The sequence below is a fragment of the Pseudophryne corroboree genome, chromosome 4 (genome assembly GCF_028390025.1).
Source record: "Pseudophryne corroboree isolate aPseCor3 chromosome 4, aPseCor3.hap2, whole genome shotgun sequence".
In the NCBI taxonomy this organism is placed as follows: domain Eukaryota; kingdom Metazoa; phylum Chordata; class Amphibia; order Anura; family Myobatrachidae; genus Pseudophryne; species Pseudophryne corroboree.
Genome location: NC_086447.1, coordinates 737,071,029 through 737,093,900, shown reverse-complemented (window position 1 = coordinate 737,093,900; position 22,872 = coordinate 737,071,029). Strand labels below are relative to the sequence as shown.

The following is a 22,872-nucleotide window of genomic DNA, read 5'->3' as shown; positions in this document are numbered from 1 at the left end:
GAAGCAAAAAGTCACTTAGTCACCAGCTGAAACATCAGCTTTCCTTTGGTCACAAGTCATGACATGGATGCTGTATTGCAAAACACTCCATACACAAATGGCCACACACTGGAAATGACAGTAAAGTCACTTACAAGAGGATGCTGGGACCCCAAGAAGCTGGACCAGCAGCACAACTGCTCCACAAGAAAGCCAGATTATCCTTGATCAGGGATTAGAGCTGGTGACAGAATACCACACATTCTGTGGATGGGGGCACTGTCATCCTGGAAACACCCCCTTCACCAGGTATAGCATGCTACAACATCCTAAGGATGATTATTAATGATGAATTAGTGATTAACATTGGCCTTGTACCCAATACATACAAGGAAAATGTGCCCCATTACAGAACCACCAGAATCCCCCAATGTTGGAAACAAGCACTCATCAGTTTGTCGGGAACACGGTGAGGGATTCATGTGACCTAGGGCCTAATTCAGACCTGATCGTAGAAGTGCTAAATTTAGCACTTACAGTAGGTGTCATGTTTGAAGGAAACCAGGCACCACTCATCACTAGGCCAATACCATCCCTACAGTGAAGCATGGTGGTGGCAGCATCATGCTGTGGGGATATTTTTCAGCAGCGGGAACTGGGAGATTAGTCAGGATAGAGGGAAAGATGAATGCAGCAATGTACAGAGACATCCTGGATGAAAACCTGCTCCAGAGCGCACTTGACCTCAGAGTGGGGCGACGGTTCATCTTTCAGCCGGACAACGACCCTAAGCACACAGCCAAGATATCAAAGGAGTGGCTTCAGGACAACTCTGTAAATGTCCTTAAGTGGCCCAGCCAGAGCCCAGACTTGAATCCGATTGAACATCTCTGGAGAGATCTGAAAATGACTGTGCACCGATGCTTCCCATCCAACCTGATGGAGCCTGAGAGGTGCTGCAAAGAGGAATGGGCGAAACTGCCCAAAGATAGGTGTGCCATGCTTGTGGCATCATATTTAAAGACTTGAGACTGTAATTGCTGCCAAAGGTGCATCAACAAAGTATTAAGCAAAGGGTGTGAATACTTATATACATGTGATTTCTTTGTTTTTTTGTTTTTAATACATTTTAAAAAATCTCAAAAAAACTTTTTCATGTTGCCATTATGTGGTATTGTGTGTAGAATTTTGAGGGAAAAAATTGATTTATTTCATTTTGGAATAAGGCTGTAACATAACAAAATGTGGAAAAAGTGAAGCGCTGTGAATACTTTCCAGATAAAGCAGAAAATAAGATTTTAAACCTACCGGTAAATCTATTTCTCCTAGTCCATAGAGGATGCTGGGGACTCCGTAAGGACCATGGGGTATAGACGGGCTCCGCAGGAGATAGGGCACCTAAAAATAACTTTGACTATGGGTGTGCACTGGCTCCTCCCTCTATGCCCCTCCTCCAGACCTCAGTTAGAGAACTGTGCCCAGAGGAGATGGACAATACAAGGCAGGATTTAGAAATCCAAGGGCAAGATTCATACCAGCCCACACCAATCATACCATGTAACCTGGATCATACATAACCAGTTAACCGTATGAACAACAACAGTAACGGTCCAAGACCGATTTCAACTGTAACATAACCCTTATGTAAGCAACAACTATATACAAGTCTTGCAGAGTTTCCGCACTGGGACGGGCGCCCAGCATCCTCTACGGACTAGGAGAAATAGATTTACCGGTAGGTTTAAAATCTTATTTTCTCTTACGTCCTAGAGGATGCTGGGGACTCCGTAAGGACCATGGGGTTTATACCAAAGCATCCAATCGGGCGGGAGAGTGCGTATGACTCTGCAGCACCGACTGAGCAAACGCTAGGTCCTCATCAGCCAGGGTATCAAACTTGTAGAATTTAGCAAAAGTGTTTGACCTCGACCAAGTCGCCGCTCGGCAAAGTTGTAATGCCGAGACGCCTCGGGCAGCCGCCCAAGAAGAGCCCACCTTCCTAGTGGAATGGGCCTTAACCGAATTTGGTACCGGCAATCCAGCCGTAGAGTGAGCCTGCTGAATCGTATTACAGATCCAGCGAGCAATAGTCTGCTTCGAAGCTGGTGCGCCAATCTTATTGGCCGCACACAGGACAAACAGAGCCTCTGTTTTCCTAATTCTAGCCGTCCTGGCTACATAAATCTTTAAGACCCTGACTACATCCAGGGATCTGGAATCATCCAGGTCACTTGTAGCCACAGGCACCACAATGGGTTGATTCACATGGAATGAAGAAACCACCTTAGGCAAAAATTGCGGACGTGTCCTCAATTCAGCTCGATCCACATGAAAAATCAAGTAGAGGCTTTTGTGTGACAAAGCCGCCAATTCTGATACTCACCTTGCTGATGCCAAGGCCAACAACATGACCACCTTCCAAGTAAGAAATTTCAACTCAACCTTGTTAAGCGGTTCAAACCAGTGTGATTTTAGGAACTGTAACACCACGTTGAGGTCCCACGGTGCCACTGGAAGCACAAAAGGAGGCTGGATGTGTAGCACTCCCTTTACAAACGTCTGGAATTCTGGAAGAGAAGCCAATTCCTTCTGAAAGAAAATCGAGAGGGCCGAAATCTGAACCTTAACAGAGCCTAATTTCAGGCCCATATCCACTCCTGTCTGTAGGAAGTGGAGAAAACGACCCAGATGAAAATCTTCCGTAGGTGCATTCTTGGTCTCACACCACGACACATACTTCCGCCAGATACGGTGATAATGCTTAACCGTCACCTCCTTCCTAGCCTTTATTAAAGTAGGGATGACCTCTTCCGGAATCCCCTTTTTCGCTAGGATTCGGCGTTCAACCACCATGCCATCAAACGTAACCGCGGTAAGTCCTGAAATACACAGGGCCCCTGTTGCAACAGGTCTTCCCTCAGAGGAAGAGGCCAGGGATCTCCTGTGAGCATCTCCTGTAGATCTGAGTACCAGGCCCTTTGAGGCCAGTCTGGGACAACGAGTATCGTCTGTACTCTTCTTTGCCTTATGATCCTCAACACTTTTGTGATGAGAGGAAGAGGAGGAAACACGTAGACCGATTTGAACACCCACGGTGTTATCAGAGCGTCTACTGCCACTGCCTGAGGGTCCCGAGACCTGGCACAATACCTCCGAAGCTTTTTGTTGAGGCGTGACGCCATCATGTCTATTTGAGGAGATTCCTAAAGACGTGTTATGTCTGCAAAGACTTCTTGATGAAGTCCCCACTCTCCTGGATGGAGATCGTGTCTGCTGAGGAAGTCTGCTTCCCAGTTGTCCACTCCCGGAATGAAGACAGCCGACAGAGCGCTTACATGATTTTCCGCCCAGCGAAGAATCCTGGTGGCTTCCGCCATCGCGACTCTGTTTCTTGTCCCGCCTTGGCGGTTCACATGAGCCACTGCTGTGACATTGTCTGATTGAATCAGAACCGGTAGGTTTCGAAGAAGACTCTCCGCTTGTCGAAGGCCGTTGTAAATGGCCCTGAGTTCCAACACATTGATGTGTAGACAGGACTCCTGGTCTGACCAAAGTCCCTGAAATTTTTTTCCCTGTGTGACCGCTCCCCATCCTCGGAGGCTCGCGTCCGTGGTAACCAGGATCCAGTCCTGAATTCCGAACCTGCGACCCTCCAGCAGGTGAGCACTTTGCAACCACCACAGGAGAGACACTCTGGCCCCTGGGGACAGAGTTATTTTCCGATGTAAGTGCAGATGGGACCCGGACCACTTGTCCAGAAGGTCCCATTGAAAAGTCCTTGCATGGAACCTTCCGAAGGGAATGGCCTCGTAAGCCGCCACCATTTTTCCCAGAACTCGAGTGCATTGGTGAACTGACACCCTTTTCGGTTTTAGCAGGTCTCTGACCATGTTCTGGATGTCCTGGGCTTTCTCTATTGGGAGGAAGACCTTCATTTGTTCCGTATCCAGTATCATACCTAGGAACGGTAGTCGAGTTGTCGGAATCAACTGTGACTTCGGTAGATTTAGAATCCAACCGTGTTGCTGGAGCACTCTCAGAGAGAGCGCCACACAGCTCAGCAATTTCTCCCTTGATCTCGCTTTTATCAGGAGATCGTCCAAGTATGGGATAATTGTGACTCCATGCTTGCGCAGGAGCACCATCATTTCCGCCATTATCTTGGTGAAAATCCTCGGGGCCGTGGAAAGTCCAAACGACAACGTCTGAAATTGGTAATGACAATCCTGTACAGCGAATCTCAGGTATTCCTGATGGGGAGCATATATGGGGACATGAAGGTACGCATCCTTTATGTCCAGAGACACCATAAACTCCCCCTCCTCCATGTTGGCTATTATCGCTCTGAGTGATTCCATTTTGAATTTGAATCTTTTTATGTACAGGTTTAGGGATTTCAGATTCAAAATAGGTCTGACCGAACCATCCGGTTTCGGTACCACAAATAGGGTTGAGTAGTAACCTCTTCCCTGCTGGTGCAGGGGAACCTTGATTATCACTTGCTGTATACACAGCGTTTGAATTGCAGCTAACACTACATCCCTTTCCGATGTGGAAGCTGGTAGGGCCAATTTGAAAAATCGGCGCGGGGGCACCTCCTCGAATTCCAGTTTGTACCCCATGGAAACTATTTCCAACACCCAGGGATTCAGGTCTGATCTGACCCAGGCCTGACTGAATAGTCGAAGACGTGCCCCCACCGGTGCGGACTCCCTCAGGGGTGCCCCAGCGTCATGCTGTGGGTTTTGGAGCAGCCGGGGAGGACTTTTGGTCCTGGGCACCTGCCGAAGCAGGTGCTCTTTTGCCTCTGCCCTTACCTCTGGCGAGGAAAGAAGATTCCCAACCTCTTCTGGACTTGTGCGACCGAAAGGACTGCATCTGATAGGGTGTTACTTTCTTTTGCTGTTGGGGAATATATGGTAAAAAATTTGATTTACCTGCTGTAGCTGTGGAAACCAGGTCCGTCAGCCCATCCCCAAACAATACATCACCCTTATAGGGTAGTACTTCCATATGTTTTTTTGAATCCGCATCACCCGTCCATGGCGAGTCCATAAGGATCTTCTCACCGAGATAGACATGGCATTGGCCCTAGAAGCTAGCAGTCCAATGTCCCTTTGAGCATCCCTCATAAATAAGACTGCGTCTTTAATATGGGCTAGAGTTAAGAATATAGTATCCTTATCCATATTACCAAATTGATCTGTCAGCTCATCTGTCCAAGCTGCAATTGCGCTACACACCCATGCCGACGCAATTGTCGGTCTTAGCACAGCACCCGTATGAGAATAAATACACTTTAAGGTAGTTTCTTGCCTGCGATCTGCAGGGTCCTTAAGGGCCGCTGTGTCAGGAGACGGTAGCGCCACTTTCTTGGACAAGCGCGTCAGGGCCTTGTCCACAGTGGGGGGTGATTCCCAAATCTCCCTGTCCTGCTTAGGGAAGGGGTATGCCATATAAATTCTATTGGGGATCTGCGGTCTCTTTTCCGGAGTCTCCCAAGCTTTTCCAAAGAAATCATTTAATTCATGAGATGTGGGAAAATTAATAATCTGTTTCTTTTCCTTAAACATGTGTACCCTTGTGTCGGGGACCGATGGTTCATCCTCAATATGCAACACATCCCTTATTGCCACAATCATACACTGAATGGTTTTAGTCACCCTAGGGTGCAATTTTACTTCATCATAGTCGACACTGGAATCAGAATCCATGTCGGTAGTAGTGTCTTGTGTTAAGGGACGCTTTTGAGACCCCGACGGGCCCTGTGAGTCGGTCCAATCCGAGGATTGACCCCCTGATGTCCCCCCTAATTCAGCCTTATCAAGCCTTTTATGTAAAGATGCCACACTTGCATTCAACATATGCCACATGTCCATCCATTCCGGAGTCGGCACAACCGACGGGGACACACCACTCATTTGCTCCACCTCCTCCTTGGAGAAGCCTTCCGCTTCAGACATGTCGACACCACGTACCGACACCCCCCACACACAGGGATTAACCTACAAGGGGACAAACCCCCAACCAGGCCCTTAGGAGAGACAGAGAGAGAGTATGCCAGCACACACCCAGCGCTTAATAACACTGTGGAAAAATATGACCAGATAGCGCTTTTTTATCTAATAATATTCCAATTCCCACTCACTGTGTCGCCAATGTGCCCCCCTCCTCTTTTTTCCAGCCTGTGAAGTTCAGCAGGGGAGAGACCAGGGAGCCAGCGTTCAGCATGCAGATGGCGGGGGATTCTTGGATTTACTGCCTCCGCAGCCTAATCCATCTTAACATGCCCAGAAGTGAGGAATATTGCTGCCCAGGGCGCCCCCCCCAGCGCACTGCACCCTTCAGTGCTGCTCTGTGTGTGTATAGTGGGAGCAATGGCGCGCAGCTTACCGCTGCGCGCCTTACCTCATGAAGATCTGATGTCTTCTGCCGCCTGATGTCTTCTGCCTTCTCATACTCACCCGGCTTCTATCTTCGGCATCTGTGAGGAGGACGGCGGCGCGGCTCCGGGACGAACCCCAGGTGAGACCTGTGTTCCGACACCCTCTGGAGCTAATGGTGTCCAGTAGCCTAGAAACAGAGCCCAACCGTAAAGCCAGCCCTGCTTCTCTCTCCTCAGTCCCACGATGCAGGGAGCCTGTTGCCAACAGGACTCCCTGAAAATAAAAAACTTAACAAAATTCTTTTAAAACAGAAAACTCTGGAGAGCTCTCTGCAGTGTACCCTTTCTCCTCTGGGCACAAGATCTAACTGAGGTCTGGAGGAGGGGCATAGAGGGAGGAGCCAGTGCACACCCATAGTCAAAGTTCTTTTTAGGTGCCCTATCTCCTGCGGAGCCTGTCTATACCCCATGGTCCTTACGGAGTCCCCAGCATCCTCTAGGATGTAAGAGAAATGTATAATGCACACAACAGTTGTACATGAATCCCAGCTAAGAATAACCTACAAACTACATACTTAGGGGGCAATTCAGACCTTATCGCACGCTAGCTTTTTTCGCTGCGATCAGGTCAGAACTGCGCATGCGTGTGCACCGCAATGCGAAGGCGCATCGCTTGGGTACAAAGCGGATCGTTGCTGTGCGATGGGTTTTACGAAGAATCCATTCGCACAGCCGATCGCAAGAAGATTGACAGAAAGAAGGCGTTTGTGGGTGGCAACTGACCGTTTTCTGGGAGTGGTTGGAAAAATGCAGGCATGTCCAAGCGTTTGCAGGGTGGGTGTCTGACGTCAATTTCCGGTCCCAAACAGGCTGAAGTGATCGCAGCGGCTGAGTAAGTCCTGGGCTACTCAGAAACTGCAAGATATCTTTTTGTACTGCTCAGCTGCACATGCGTTCGCACACTTGCACAGCTAAAATACACTCCCCTGTGGGCAGCGACTATCTGATCGCAGCGCTGCAAAAAACTGCTAGCGAGCGATCAGGTCTGAATTAGGCCCTTAATACACAAGAATTGTACAGCATTGCTGTTTGGATAAATTGCCTTGACTTTAGACAGTAAAGGGGGGTACACACGGAGAGATCCGTGCTTAAAATCTAAGCAATCTTGCTAGATTGCTTAGATTTTAAGCACGGATCTGCCGTGTGTATGCCCTCCAGCGATAGCGACGCGTGGCCCCGCGCATCGCTATCGCCGATGCTAGATTGAGCCTGCATGCATGCTCAATCTAGCGGGTCGCTCACTTCACCGTTGTGTGAAGTGAGTGGCCCCCCGTCGGCTATCCCCCTCGCTCAGCACATCACGCTGTGCTGAGCGGGGTGAAAGATGTGTGCTGAGCGGTCTGTGTTAAGATCGCTCAGCACACATCTCTCCCGTGAGTACCCCCCTTAAGCACCAGTAGTCTCTGCTCTGGATTGTTTACCACTGGCTCAAAGTCACAGTATGAATGAAAGTTAGAATCACTTGCAAACAAGAACAGTTAAAAATCAAACTAAGCTGCTAGTGAATGGCCAGGATAAAAAAAATCTAGAAACAACAGTAGTTACTGCACACAGAGTTCACAATAACCTACAGATTAGACACATTGCTGTGCACTGAATAAACATTTAAATGTAGCTTCAGCTGACTTCAGCTGGTGTAAACCTGCCGTGACGTGCAGATAAACTTCAATGTAAAGAAAAGAGGCATGGGTGCTCACCTAATCAGTTTTGAGCACGCCCAGCATCAGGATCAAAGGTGTGTGACAATAGTTTTTGTATACACTTCTACAACCAATCACGGGTTATTATGGATATCTGGGAAGTTGGTGCCTTTTTACATAACGTGCACAAGACAGCTATTCTGCATTAGAAAAGTCTTCGATAAGAAATATAAATAATATATTTTCAGATACAACCTACTGTGCTTATCACTTATTCACCATTAGTGTATTTCATGTACTATGCTAATTACTACAGAAATCTATTACGTCCACAATGACAGACCTTCTACAGATATCCACCATGCAGAAGAAAGAAATTAATAATCATTCCATATTATGTTTATACAGCTGTATTCTTTTTAATAGCAGAAAAATAATGCAACAAGTCAGCATTCTGCCACATGCGTTACCAAATACTTAATATTTGATTATTTGAATATTGGACTTACTGGACTTCCGTAGACTTTCCATGTGTGTTTTATTTTATATCCCAGAAAAGCTCCATTCACAGCACTTAGAGAAGGCTGAATCCATGTGACTTTCAATGAATTTGAACCATTTAACACTACTGTAATGTTCTGAGGAGCTGTAGATGGGGCTAAAAAAGAAATTGTCATCATTAATAGTGCAACCAATAAAGAAACTCAGCTTCATAATTAGTTCTATGAAAAACTTCAGACATGAAACTCACAAGATTAAGCTCTGCTTATTTTTTATTCAGCTGTGCTTTTAAAGATATCCTGAAAACCTGCACTGGTCTGAGAACCACTGCTATAATATTAATAAATGTCATTGCACAAAATAACTTAGAAGAAACTAAAATTATGACACTTATGATAAAATGAATCATATTAGAAACTGTGTATAAGATTTTAACATTGTTCACAATAAATCCAGAATTTTGGAAATCAAGGCTAATCCACTGAATTATGTGCTTACAAGTACTGCTGGTGGAGATGACAGTGCCCAATTATGGAGTAACATTTACCACTCCTTGAGCTTCCATAAGCACAGAATATAAATGAATAGATTGTAAATGTAGTGTATTACGAATTGAGTGAATATTCTCATTCAATCATGTTTCCTTGCCTCTTAAGCTAGGGTACACAATAGGCTAATTGATAACTGGACATGTATTACATGCGCCCGCCCAGTTGTGATGTCAGTCACAGGTGGCCTCTGGAGCAAGTGCATGCATGGTCCGCAGACAACCCGTACACACAGCACGATGCGCAAATATAGCGACCATCGGCTGTGCTGCAGAGACAACACAATGGGGGGAAATTCAAATGTTTGAAAAGTCGGTTGGGTGTCTGTTTTTTCCTGTCTATTAGATAGAAAAAAAAGACACCCAACTGACTTTTCAAACAATTGAATACCCCTCAATATGTCTGTTAACAACGCTATTCTCAGACATATTGCTGGCACACACTGGCCCAAAGGACTTCTGATATATTGGCCGTTCAATGGAGTTATGTACCCGGCATAACTCCGCACTCCTGTAAGATGTAACACAAATGGCTACACTTACTAAGCTACAAAATCTTCAAACAAGCATTAATTTGTGACATATGAAAGTCAGGAAAATTAGACAAGTTTACACATCTCTATTGGCTTAGCATCCCTTCCCATGGAGATAGCTATTTGTACGCATTGCATTGCACTGCACCCCTTTGACATGTCCTTGCACAATAGCTAAAAGTCATCAGATTCTTTATTTTCAATTGTAAATTAAAATATTTATGGGCATCTATTGCAACCTTCATCCTTTATCTGGATGACTGTATCAGGTGTACTAAAACCGTGGTCCTTAAAAACCCTCATGGTTTCCCAACAGGTCATGTTTTGTGGGTTTCAGTCTGTGAAAGCAAGTGGGTTTAATTCCTGAAAAAATAGCCACTGTGCGTGTGTTGTATTTAGTTTGTTACAAATATTTGTTTTTGGGTTTTTTACATTAAGTTCTACCTGATTACAAAACATTACTTGCAGTTACTTTTGGCAAAGCTAATGGAAAACAATTATGAACTGACCATGCACTGAACGGTTCTTACCTCCTTCTGTTGTTTTGGCCACAATCCACGAGCTTGGCGAAGACCATCCCACTTCATTCATGCAGGAAACTCTGATGTTGTATTCAGTAAATGGCTTCAGCTCACTAATAAGATAATTGTAAGGAGGCACTGCTGAGCTGCTATATGTCATTGAAGAATTGTCGTTCCACTCTGTGGTTTCATTCACCTGTAATTACACAGTGCAATACATATGATTGGCTGCATGCCACACTCTCTAAGAACCTTCCAAAAGTAGCCACACATGACTATTAGATAGAGATGAGCGCCGGAAATTTTTCGGGTTTTGTGTTTTGGTTTTGGGTTCGGTTCCGCGGCCGTGTTTTGGGTTCGACCGCGTTTTGGCAAAACCTCACCGAATTTTTTTTGTCGGATTCGGGTGTGTTTTGGAATCGGGTGTTTTTTTCAAAAAACACTAAAAAACAGCTTAAATCATAGAATTTGGGGGTCATTTTGATCCCAAAGTATTATTAACCTCAAAAACCATAATTTCCACTCATTTTCAGTCTATTCTGAATACCTCACACCTCACAATATTATTTTTAGTCCTAAAATTTGCACCGAGGTCGCTGTGTGAGTAAGATAAGCGACCCTAGTGGCCGACACAAACACCGGGCCCATCTAGGAGTGGCACTGCAGTGTCACGCAGGATGTCCCTTCCAAAAAACCCTCCCCAAACAGCACATGACGCAAAGAAAAAAAGAGGCGCAATGAGGTAGCTGTGTGAGTAAGATAAGCGACCCTAGTGGCCGACACAAACACCGGGCCCATCTAGGAGTGGCACTGCAGTGTCACGCAGGATGTCCCTTCCAAAAAACCCTCCCCAAACAGCACATGACGCAAAGAAAAAAAGAGGCGCAATGAGGTAGCGGACTGTGTGAGTAAGATAAGCGACCCTAGTGGCCGACACAAACACCGGGCCCATCTAGGAGTGGCACTGCAGTGTCACGCAGGATGTCCCTTCCAAAAAACCCTCCCCAAACAGCACATGACGCAAAGAAAAAAAGAGGCGCAATGAGGTAGCTGACTGTGTGAGTAAGATAAGCGACCCTAGTGGCCGACACAAACACCGGGCCCATCTAGGAGTGGCACTGCAGTGTCACGCAGGATGGCCCTTCCAAAAAACCCTCCCCAAACAGCACATGACGCAAAGAAAAATAAAAGAAAAAAGAGGTGCAAGATGGAATTGTCCTTGGGCCCTCCCACCCACCCTTATGTTGTATAAACAAAACAGGACATGCACACTTTAACCAACCCATCATTTCAGTGACAGGGTCTGCCACACGACTGTGACTGATATGACGGGTTGGTTTGGACCCCCCCCAAAAAAGAAGCAATTAATCTCTCCTTGCACAAACTGGCTCTACAGAGGCAAGATGTCCACCTCATCATCATCCTCCGATATATCACCGTGTACATCCCCCTCCTCACAGATTATCAATTCGTCCCCACTGGAATCCACCATCTCAGCTCCCTGTGTACTTTGTGGAGGCAATTGCTGCTGGTCAATGTCTCCGCGGAGGAATTGATTATAATTCATTTTAATGAACATCATCTTCTCCACATTTTCTGGATGTAACCTCGTACGCCGATTGCTGACAAGGTGAGCGGCGGCACTAAACACTCTTTCGGAGTACACACTTGTGGGAGGGCAACTTGGGTAGAATAAAGCCAGTTTGTGCAAGGGCCTCCAAATTGCCTCTTTTTCCTGCCAGTATAAGTACGGACTGTGTGACGTGCCTACTTGGATGCGGTCACTCATATAATCCTCCACCATTCTTTCAATGTTGAGAGAATCATATGCAGTGACAGTAGACGACATGTCCGTAATCGTTGTCAGGTCCTTCAGTCCGGACCAGATGTCAGCATCAGCAGTCGCTCCAGACTGCCCTGCATCACCGCCAGCGGGTGGGCTCGGAATTCTGAGCCTTTTCCTCGCACCCCCAGTTGCGGGAGAATGTGAAGGAGGAGATGTTGACAGGTCGCGTTCCGCTTGACTTGACAATTTTCTCACCAGCAGGTCTTTCAACCCCAGCAGACTTGTGTCTGCCGGAAAGAGAGATCCAAGGTAGGCTTTAAATCTAGGATCGAGCATGGTGGCCAAAATGTAGTGCTCTGATTTCAACAGATTGACCACCCGTGAATCCTTGTTAAGCGAATTAAGGGCTCCATCCACAAGTCCCACATGCCTAGCGGAATCGCTCCGTGTTAGCTCCTCCTTCAATGTCTCCAGCTTCTTCTGCAAAAGCCTGATGAGGGGAATGACCTGACTCAGGCTGGCAGTGTCTGAACTGACTTCACGTGTGGCAAGTTCAAAGGGCATCAGAACCTTGCACAACGTTGAAATCATTCTCCACTGCGCTTGAGACAGGTGCATTCCACCTCCTATATCGTGCTCAATTGTATAGGCTTGAATGGCCTTTTGCTGCTCCTCCAACCTCTGAAGCATATAGAGGGTGGAATTCCACCTCGTTACCACTTCTTGCTTCAGATGATGGCAGGGCAGGTTCAGTAGTTTTTGGTGGTGCTCCAGTCTTCTGTACGTGGTGCCTGTACGCCGAAAGTGGCCCGCAATTCTTCTGGCCACCGACAGCATCTCTTGCACGCCCCTGTCGTTTTTTTAAAAATTCTGCACCACCAAATTCAAGGTATGTGCAAAACATGGGACGTGCTGGAATTTGCCCATATTTAATGCACACACAATATTGCTGGCGTTGTCCGATGCCACAAATCCACAGGAGAGTCCAATTGGGGTAAGCCATTCTGCGATGATCTTCCTCAGTTGCCGTAAGAGGTTTTCAGCTGTGTACGTATTCTGGAAACCGGTGATACAAAGCGTAGCCTGCCTAGGAAAGAGTTGGCGTTTGCGAGATGCTGCTACTGGTGCCGCTGCTGCTGTTCTTGCGGCGGGAGTCCATACATCTACCCAGTGGGCTGTCACAGTCATATAGTCCTGACCCTGCCCTGCTCCACTTGTCCACATGTCCGTGGTTAAGTGGACATTGGGTACAGCTGCATTTTCTAGGACACTAGTGACTCTTTTTCTGAGGTCTGTGTACATTTTCGGTATCGCCTGCCTAGAGAAATGGAACCTAGATGGTATTTGGTACCGGGGACACAGTACCTCCAACAAGTCTCTAGTTGGCTCTGCAGTATTGATGGATACCGGAACCACGTTTCTCACCACCCAGGATGCCAAGGCCTCAGTTATCCGCTTTGCAGTAGGATGACTGCTGTGATATTTCATCTTCCTCGCAAAGGACTGTTGGACAGTCAATTGCTTGGTGGAAGTAGTAAAAGTGGTCTTACGACTTCCCCTCTGGGATGACCATCGACTCCCAGCAGCAACAACAGCAGCGCCAGCAGCAGTAGGCGTTACACGCAAGGATGCATCGGAGGAATCCCAGGCAGGAGAGGAATCATCAGAATTGCCAGTGACATGGCCTGCAGGACTATTGGCATTCCTGGGGAAGGAGGAAATTGACACTGAGGGAGTTGGTGGGGTGGTTTGCGTGAGCTTGGTTACAAGAGGAAGGGATTTACTGGTCAGTGGACTGCTTCCGCTGTCGGCCAAAGTTTTTGAACTTGTCACTGACTTATTATGAATGCGCTGCAGGTGATGTATAAGGGAGGATGTTCCGAGGTGGTTAACGTCCTTACCCCTACTTATTACAGCTTGACAAAGGGAACACACGGCTTGACAAATGTTGTCCGCATTTCTGGTGAAATACTTCCACACCGAAGAGCTGATTTTTTTGGTATTTTCACCAGGCATGTCAACGGCCATATTCCTCCCACGGACAACAGGTGTCTCCCCGGGTGCCTGACTTAAACAAACCACCTCACCATCAGAATCCTCCTGGTCAATTTCCTCCCCAGCGCCAGCAACACCCATATCCTCCTCATCCTGGTGTACTTCAACACTGACATCTTCAATCTGACTATCAGGAACTGGACTGCGGGTGCTCCTTCCAGCACTTGCAGGGGGCGTGCAAATGGTGGAAGGCGCATGCTCTTCACGTCCAGTGTTGGGAAGGTCAGGCATCGCAACCGACACAATTGGACTCTCCTTGTGGATTTGGGATTTCGAAGAACGCACAGTTCTTTGCTGTGCTTTTTCCAGCTTGAGTCTTTTCATTTTTCTAGCGAGAGGCTGAGTGCTTCCATCCTCATGTGAAGCTGAACCACTAGCCATGAACATAGGCCAGGGCCTCAGCCGTTCCTTGCCACTCCGTGTGGTAAATGGCATATTGGCAAGTTTACGCTTCTCCTCCGACAATTTTATTTTAGGTTTTGGAGTCCTTTTTTTACTGATATTTGGTGTTTTGGATTTGACATGCTCTGTACTATGACATTGGGCATCGGCCTTGGCAGACGACGTTGCTGGCATTTCATCGTCTCGGCCATGACTAGTGGCAGCAGCTTCAGCACGAGGTGGAAGTGGATCTTGATCTTTCCCTAATTTTGGAACCTCAACATTTTTGTTCTCCATATTTTAATAGGCACAACTAAAAGGCACCTCAGGTAAACAATGGAGATGGATGGATACTAGTATACAATTATGGATGGACTGCCGAGTGCCGACACAGAGGTAGCTACAGCCGTGGACTACCGTACTGTACTGTGTCTGCTGCTAATATAGACTGGTTGATAAAGAGATGTAGTATGTATGTATAAAGAAGAAAGAAAAAAAAACCACGGGTAGGTGGTATACAATTATGGACGGACTGCCGAGTGCCGACACAGAGGTAGCTACAGCCGTGGACTACCGTACTGTGTCTGCTGCTAATATAGACTGGTTGATAAAGAGATGTAGTATGTATGTATAAAGAAGAAAGAAAAAAAAACCACGGGTAGGTGGTATACAATTATGGATGGACTGCCGAGTGCCGACACAGAGGTAGCTACAGCCGTGGACTACCGTACTGTACTGTGTCTGCTGCTAATATAGACTGGATGATAATGAGATGTAGTATGTATAAAGAAGAAAGAAAAAAAAAACACGGGTAGGTGGTATACAATTATGGACGGACTGCCGAGTGCCGACACAGAGGTAGCTACAGCCGTGGACTACCGTACTGTACTGTGTCTGCTGCTAATATAGACTGGTTGATAATGAGATGTAGTATGTATAAAGAAGAAAGAAAAAAAAACCACGGGTAGGTGGTATACAATTATGGATGGACTGCCGAGTGCCGACACAGAGGTAGCTACAGCAGTGGACTACCGTACTGTACTGTGTCTGCTGCTAATATAGACTGGATGATAATGAGATGTAGTATGTATAAAGAAGAAAAAAAAAAACACGGGTAGGTGGTATACAATTATGGATGGACTGCCGAGTGCCGACACAGAGGTAGCTACAGCCGTGGACTACCGTACTGTACTGTGTCTGCTGCTAATATAGACTGGATGATAATGAGATGTAGTATGTATAAAGAAGAAAGAGAAAAAAAACCACGGGTAGGTGGTATACATTTATGGATGGACTGCCGAGTGCCGACACAGAGGTAGCTACAGCCGTGAACTACCGTACTGTGTCTGCTGCAACTGGATGATAAATAATGATATAAAAAATATATATATATCACTACTGCAGCCGGACAGGTATATATTATATAATGACGGGCCTGCTGGACACTGTCTGTCAGCAGAATGAGTTTTTTATAGAATAAAAAAACACCACACAAGTCACACGACGAGTGTTTAACTTTTTCAGGCAATCACAATATAGTATACTATACTGGTGGTCAGTGTGGTCAGGTCACTGGTCAGTCACACTGGCAGTGGCACTCCTGCAGCAAAAGTGTGCACTGTTTAATTTTAATAATATGTACTCCTGGCTCCTGCTATAACCTATAACTGCTCCCCAGTCTCCCCCACAATTAAGCTGTGTGAGCACAGTCAGATATTATACATAGATGATGCAGCACACTGGGCTGAGCACAGATATGGTATGTGACTGAGTCACTGTGTATCGTTTTTTTCAGGCAGAGAACGGATTATATTAAATAAAACTGCACTGGTGGTCACTGGTCAGTGGTCAGTCACTAGTAAACTCTGCACTCTCTAGTACTCCTAAACTCCAGTAAATCAAGTGTCTCTGTCTCAATCTCACTCTCTCTCTTCTAATCTAAATGGAGAGGACGCCAGCCACGTCCTCTCCCTATCAATCTCAATGCACGTGTGAAAATGGCGGCGACGCGCGGCTCCTTATATAGAATCCGAGTCTCGCGATAGAATCCGAGCCTCGCGAGAATCCGACAGCGTCATGATGACGTTCGGGCGCGCTCGGGTTAACCGAGCAAGGCGGGAAGATCCGAGTCGCTCGGATCCGTGTAAAAAAAGCTGAAGTTCGGGCGGGTTCGGATTCCGAGGAACCGAACCCGCTCATCTCTAATGACTAACCAGTAAAACATTGCTTCTAATGGTCTTCTTAGGATTCAGAATACCATGGTGAAATATGAAGCTTACATGACCCCCTGAAAATCATCTGATACGATAAGATATGATAAGATACGGATTATATAATAGTGATAATTCTAATATAATGAACAGTTCCTGGCAGTACTACTATAAGTATTGTAGCAATTCAATTACAAGACCACATAATTTATACAGAAACACATAAGTTTAAAATGTATTTTCCCCAGTTGGCTGTCATTTATTGACCTGTGCAAGCAATCTTGAAACCTTTAATAAAAACATAATTTTTTTTCTCTCTTTATGTGCTTTGCTATATCTTTACATCACCAGGCAGAGCTATTTATTACCATAGCAGTTAGAAAGATAGAGTAAGCTATTCAGTGAACGATGGAGGATGGCAAGCACAAGCCAATAGAATAGATGAAAGTAATCTGAAAGTGAAAAACAGGATTTTAATACCTACCGGTAAATCCTTTTCTCCTAGTCCGTAGAGGATGCTGGGGTCCACTTATTGACCATGGGGTATAGACGGTTCCGCAGGAGCCATGGGCACTCTTAAGACTTTTCAATGGGTGTGAACTGGCTCCTTCCTCTATGCCCCTCCTCCAGACTCCAGTTATAGGAACTGTGCCCAGGGAGACGGACATTTCGAGGAAAGGATTTATTTTAATACTAGTGGTGAGATACATACCAGCTCACACCTCAACCATGCTGCACACATGGCAATCAACATAACTCACGCCAACAGGCACGAATCAATTGCAGCAACAAGCTGAAACTAACATAACACAACTTGTGTATAACTAAACTGCAGGTAAAGTACGCAATGGGATGGGCGCCCAGCATCCTCTACGGACTAGGAGAAAAGGATTTACCGGTAGGTATTAAAATCCTGTTTTCTCATACGTCCTAGAGGATGCTGGGGTCCACCTATTGACCATGGGGTTTATACCAAAGCTCCAGTATGGGCGGGAGAGTGCGGATGACCCTGCAGCACCGATTGACCAAACTTGAGGTCTTCATCGGCCAAGGTATCAAACTTGTAGAATTTTGCAAACGTGTTTGACCCCGACCAAGTAGCTGCTCGGCAAAGTTGTAATACCGAGACCCCCCGGGCAGCCGCCCAGGATGAGCCCACCTTCCTAGTGGAATGGGCCTTCACCGACTTCGGCAACGGCAATCCAGCCGTAGTATGAGCTTGCTGAATCGTACTTCTGATCCAACGTGCAATAGTCTGCTTGGAAGCAGGACACCCAATCTTGTTGGGAGCATACAGGACAAACAAAGACTCTGTTTTCCGAATTCGAGCCGTTCTAGCGACATAAATCTTCAAAGCTCTAACCACATCTAGAGACTTTGACTTAGTGAACGTGTCAGTAACCACTGGCACCACAATAGGTTGGTTTATGTGGAAAGAAGAAACAACCTTTGGAAGAAAATGTTGGCGAGTTCGCAACTCTGCCCTATCTTCATGGAAAATCAGGTAAGGGCTCTTGTGAGACAAGGCCCCCAATTCAGACACCCGCCGCGCGGATGCCAATGCCAAAAGCATCACCACTTTCCAAGTGAAAAACTTCAACTCTATCTCTCGTAGAGGCTCAAACCAATCCGATTTAAGGAATTGCAACACCACATTAAGGTCCCATGGTGCCACTGGAGGCACAAAAGGAGGCTGGATGTGCAGAACGCCTTTCACGCAGGTCTGAACCTCTGAAAGAGAGGCCAATTGTTTTTGGAAGAACACTGACAAGGCCGAAATCTGGACCTTGATTGACCCCAATCGGAGGTCCGCCTCCACACCAGCCTGCAGAAAATGGAGAAAACGTCCCAAGTGAAACTCTTCCGTAGGAGCCTTCTTGGATTCACACCAAGACACATACTTTCTCCAAGGCCCTCATTCCGAGTTGTTCGCTCGCAAGCTGATTTTAGCAGATTTGCTCATGCTAAGCCGCCGCCTACTGGGAGTGACTCTTAGCATCTTAAAATTGCGAACGATGTATTCGCAATATTGCGATTACACACCTCGTAGCAGTTTCTGAGTAGCTTCAGACTTACTCGGCATCTGCGATCAGTTCAGTGCTTGTCGTTCCTGGTTTGACGTCACAAACACACCCAGCGTTCGCCCAGACACTCCTCCGTTTCTCCGGCCACTCCTGCGTTTTTTCCGGAAACTGTAGCGTTTTTTCCCACACGCCCATAAAACGGCCTGTTTCCGCCCAGTAACACCCATTTCCTGTCAATCACATTACGATCGCCAGAACGATGAAAAAGCCGTGAGTAAAATTCCTAACTGCATAGCAAATTTACTTGGCGCAGTCGCAGTGCGGACATTGCGCATGCGCATTAAGCGTAAAATCGCTGCGATGCGAAGATTTTTACCGAGCGAACAACTCGGAATGAGGGCCCAAATACGGTGGTAATGTTTCGACATTACTCCTTTCCTGGCCTGAATAAGTGTGGGAATGACTTCTTTCAGAAATACCCTTACGGGCTAGGATCCGGCGCTCAACAGCCATGCCGTCAAACGTAGCCGCGGTAAGTCCGGATACACGCACGGCCCCTGCTGCAGCAGGTCCTCGCGAAGAGGAAGAGGCAGAGGATCTTCTATGAGCAACTCCTGAAGATCTGGGTACCAAGCACTCCTTAGCCAGTCTGGGGCAATGAAGATTGCTCGAACCCTTGTTCTTCTTAGGATCCTGAGAACTTTTGGGATCAGCGGAAGTGGAGGGAAGACATACACTGACTGGAAAACCCACTGGGTCACCAACGCATCCACTGCTATTGCTTGAGGGTCTCTCGACCTGGAACAATATTTCTGAAGCTTCTTGTTGAGACGAGATGCCATCATGTCTACTTGAAGAAGAACACCCCAAAGACTTGTCACCTCTGCGAAGACTTCTTGGTGGAGGCCCCACTCTCCTGGATGGAGATCGTGTCTGCTGAGGAAGTCTGCTTCCCAGTTGTCCACTCCCAGAATGAAAATTGCTGACAGAGCTTTTGCATGCCTTTCTGCCCAGAGGAGGATCTTTGTCACCTCTGCCATTGCTGCTCTGCTTTTCGTTCCGCCCTGCCTGTTTATGTACGCGACTGCTGTTACATTGTCCGACTGTATCTGCACGGGATGATCTTGAAGAAGATGTGCCGCTTGTCGGAGGCCGTTGTAAATGGCTCTCAATTCCAGCACGTTTATGTGAAGGCAGGCTTCCTGACTTGACCATTTTCCTTGGAAGCTTTCCCCCTGAGTGACAGCTCCCCAGCCTCGGAGACTTGCATCCGTGGTTACCAGGACTCAGTCCTGAATCCCGAATCTGCGTCCCTCTAGAAGGTGCGGACTGTGCAGCCACCACAGGAATGAAATCCTGTTTTTTGATGACAGGACTATTTTTCGGTGCATGTGAAGGTGGGACCCCGACCACTTGTCCAACAGGTCCCACTGGAATACTCTGGCATGGAACCTGCCAAACTGTATGGCCTCGTAGGCCGCCACCATCTTCCCCAACAACCGAATGCACTGATGGATCGACACACTGGATGGTTTCAATAATTGTTTTACCATTTTCTGGATTTCCAGAGCCTTTTCCACTGGAAGAAACACTCTCTGAACTTCCGTGTCCAGAATCATCCCGAGAAAGGACAATCTTGTTGTCGGTTCCAATTGTGACTTTGGATAATTTATGATCCAACCGTGTTGTTGGAGTATCGACAGGGAGAGCGTGATGTTTTGTAACAGCTGCTCCCTGGATCTCGCCTTTATCAGGAGATCATCCGGATAAGGAATTATATTGACTCCTTTTTGACGAAGGAGGACCATCATCTCCGCCATCACCTTGGTGAATACCCTCGGAGCCGTGGAGAGACCGAAAGGTAACGTCTGGAACTGGTAATGGCAATCCTGAACCACAAATCTCAGATAGGCCCGGTGAGGAGGATAAATGGGAACATGCAGGTAAGCATCCTTGATGTCTACCGACACCATGTAATCCCCCCCCCCCCCCGACCCCCCCTCCAGACTGGAAATCACTGCCCGGAGTGATTCCATCTTGAACTTGAACCGTTTCAAGTATAGATTCAAATTGTTTAGGTTCAGGATCAGTCTGACCGAGCCATCCGGCTTCGGGACTACAAAGAGGCTTGAATAAAACCCCTGCCCTTGTTGCGGCAAAGGCACCAGGACTACGACCTGGTCCTGACATAATTTTTGGATTGCCGCTGTTACTGCTTCTCTTTCTGGAAGAGAAGATGGCAAGGTTGATTTGAAAAATCGGCATGGGGGAACGTCTTGAAACTCCAGCTTGTATCCCTGGGATACTATTTGCAATACCCAGGGATCCAGGCCAGACAGAATCCAACCTTGGCTGAACAGTTTGAGACGTGCCCCCCCCCCCCCCCCCCCACCCACCCCGAGCGGCCTCCCGCAAGGGAGTTCCAGCGTCAGGCTGAAGATTTGGCAGAATTAGGGGTAGACTTCTGCTCCTGGGAACCTGGAGCCGCTGTGGGCTTTTTTCCCCTTCCTGCAAAGAAGGGGGAACCTCTCGCTATTTTGTATTTATTGGGCTGAAAGGACTGCATGTGTGTGTGATAGGTCTTTTTTGCCGGTGCAGGTGCAGAGGGCAAAAACGTTGACTTACCTACGGTAGCCGCCGAGACTAACGCATCCTGACCATCGCCAAATAAGGTCTCACCTTTATATGGGAGAGCCTCCATGTTTCTTTTGGAATCCTCATCCGCGTTCCACTGGCGAATCCACAATGCCCGCCTAGCTGATACCGCCATGGTAGCGGCTTGTGAACTCAAGAGTCCAATATCTTTCATCGCTTCTAGCATGTAGGCGGCAGCATCTTTGATATACCCTAACTTAAGGAGTATCTCATCTTTATCAACCGTGTCAATTTCTGATGACACGCTCTCTGACCATTTTTCAATAGCGCGACTGACCCACGCGCAGGCAATAGTGGGTCTGAGCAGTGTACCATTGGCAACATAAATGGATTTCAATGTAGTTTCCATCTTACGGTCAGCCGGCTCTTTTAGTGAAGACGTGCCAGGTGCAGGGAGAATAACCTTCTTTGTTAACCTGGATAGTGCACTGTCTAACACAGGGGGCGATTCCCATTTTTTCCTGTCCTCTGCTGGGAAAGGGTAAGCTACCTGAATCCGCTTAGGAATATGACATTTTTTCTCAGGATTCACCCACATCCCTGCAAAGAGAGCATTTAGCTCGTGGGAAGGAGGGAACGTGACTTTGGATTTCTTTTCCTTACATAAATAAGCCTTTTCCTGAGGTACAGGCGAGGCTTCTGTAACTTCCAACACGTCCCTTATAGCCATAATCATATATTGTATATTTTTTGCCAATTTCTGATCTATTTCTCTAGAGTCACTATCGTCGACACAAGAATCAGAGTCTGTGTCGGTATCAGTATTCACAAATGGTCTCTTATGTGACCCAGAGGGGCCACCTGCAGAAGGAAGAACTGAGTCCTGAAAAATCCCATCTTCCACAGATTTTCTCCAGCATTCAGCCGGAGATTCAGACTTATCTAACCTCCTGTTAATAAGCATACTGTCACGTATTTCTTTCACCCATGCAGGCTCTTGGTGTGCCGGCAGCGCCACCACATTACAACTCTGTGTCCCTAAAATGCCTTCCTCCGGGGAGGAACTCACTCATACCCTACACGTGTACAGCACACACTCACAGACACACTGGGACTTATAAGGGGACAGACCCACAGTAAAATCTGTCAGAGGGACACAGTATAGGAGCAGCCAGTTCACAACCCCAGCGCCAGTATGTAATGTCTGTGAACACAGAATGCCCACAGACAACAGCGCTTTTACACAGTAATTCACACTAGTAATGCACCACCAAACGCTTTTTGCCCCCCTTATTTGCACCCTGTACTTGTTGCCAGAAGTGGAGGAAAGGACCAGCGTTGTCTCTGCAGCTGAGGAGAGAGAGGAAATGGCGCTGAGCAGTGTGCTGGCTGCCTGAGGAAGAAGCTCTGCCCCAGCAAATGGCGCGTTTTTCACTCAGCAAGGTCTGTTAATATTTATACTGGCGGGGGTAGGGCTGTGCCAGCGGCATCTTATGCCCCCTTTGCGCCATTCTAAGGTAACATTTTGCTGCCCAGGGCGCCCCCACCCCACACCCTGCAGTGCTCTGTGTGTGGGCAGCAATGGCGCGCTGCGCTCCCGCCATCCGCGCCGTACCTCGGCCGTCACTTTAGTTGCTAGAAGATCTATCTTCTCA

General features: G+C 47.1%; 1 protein-coding gene across 1 annotated transcript in view; it reads right to left on the bottom strand.

Moving 5' to 3' along the window:
- The window catches only part of MERTK (MER proto-oncogene, tyrosine kinase), a 236,034-nt gene that overhangs the window by 88,627 nt on the left and 124,535 nt on the right, over positions 1–22,872 (bottom strand). Inside the window, exons 7-8 of the mRNA XM_063918101.1 lie at positions 10,176–10,362; positions 8,574–8,722 (exon numbers count right to left, since the gene is read on the bottom strand). Of these exons, the coding sequence (XP_063774171.1) occupies positions 8,574–8,722; positions 10,176–10,362 (336 nt within the window). The remainder of the gene's footprint in view (positions 1–8,573; positions 8,723–10,175; positions 10,363–22,872) is intronic.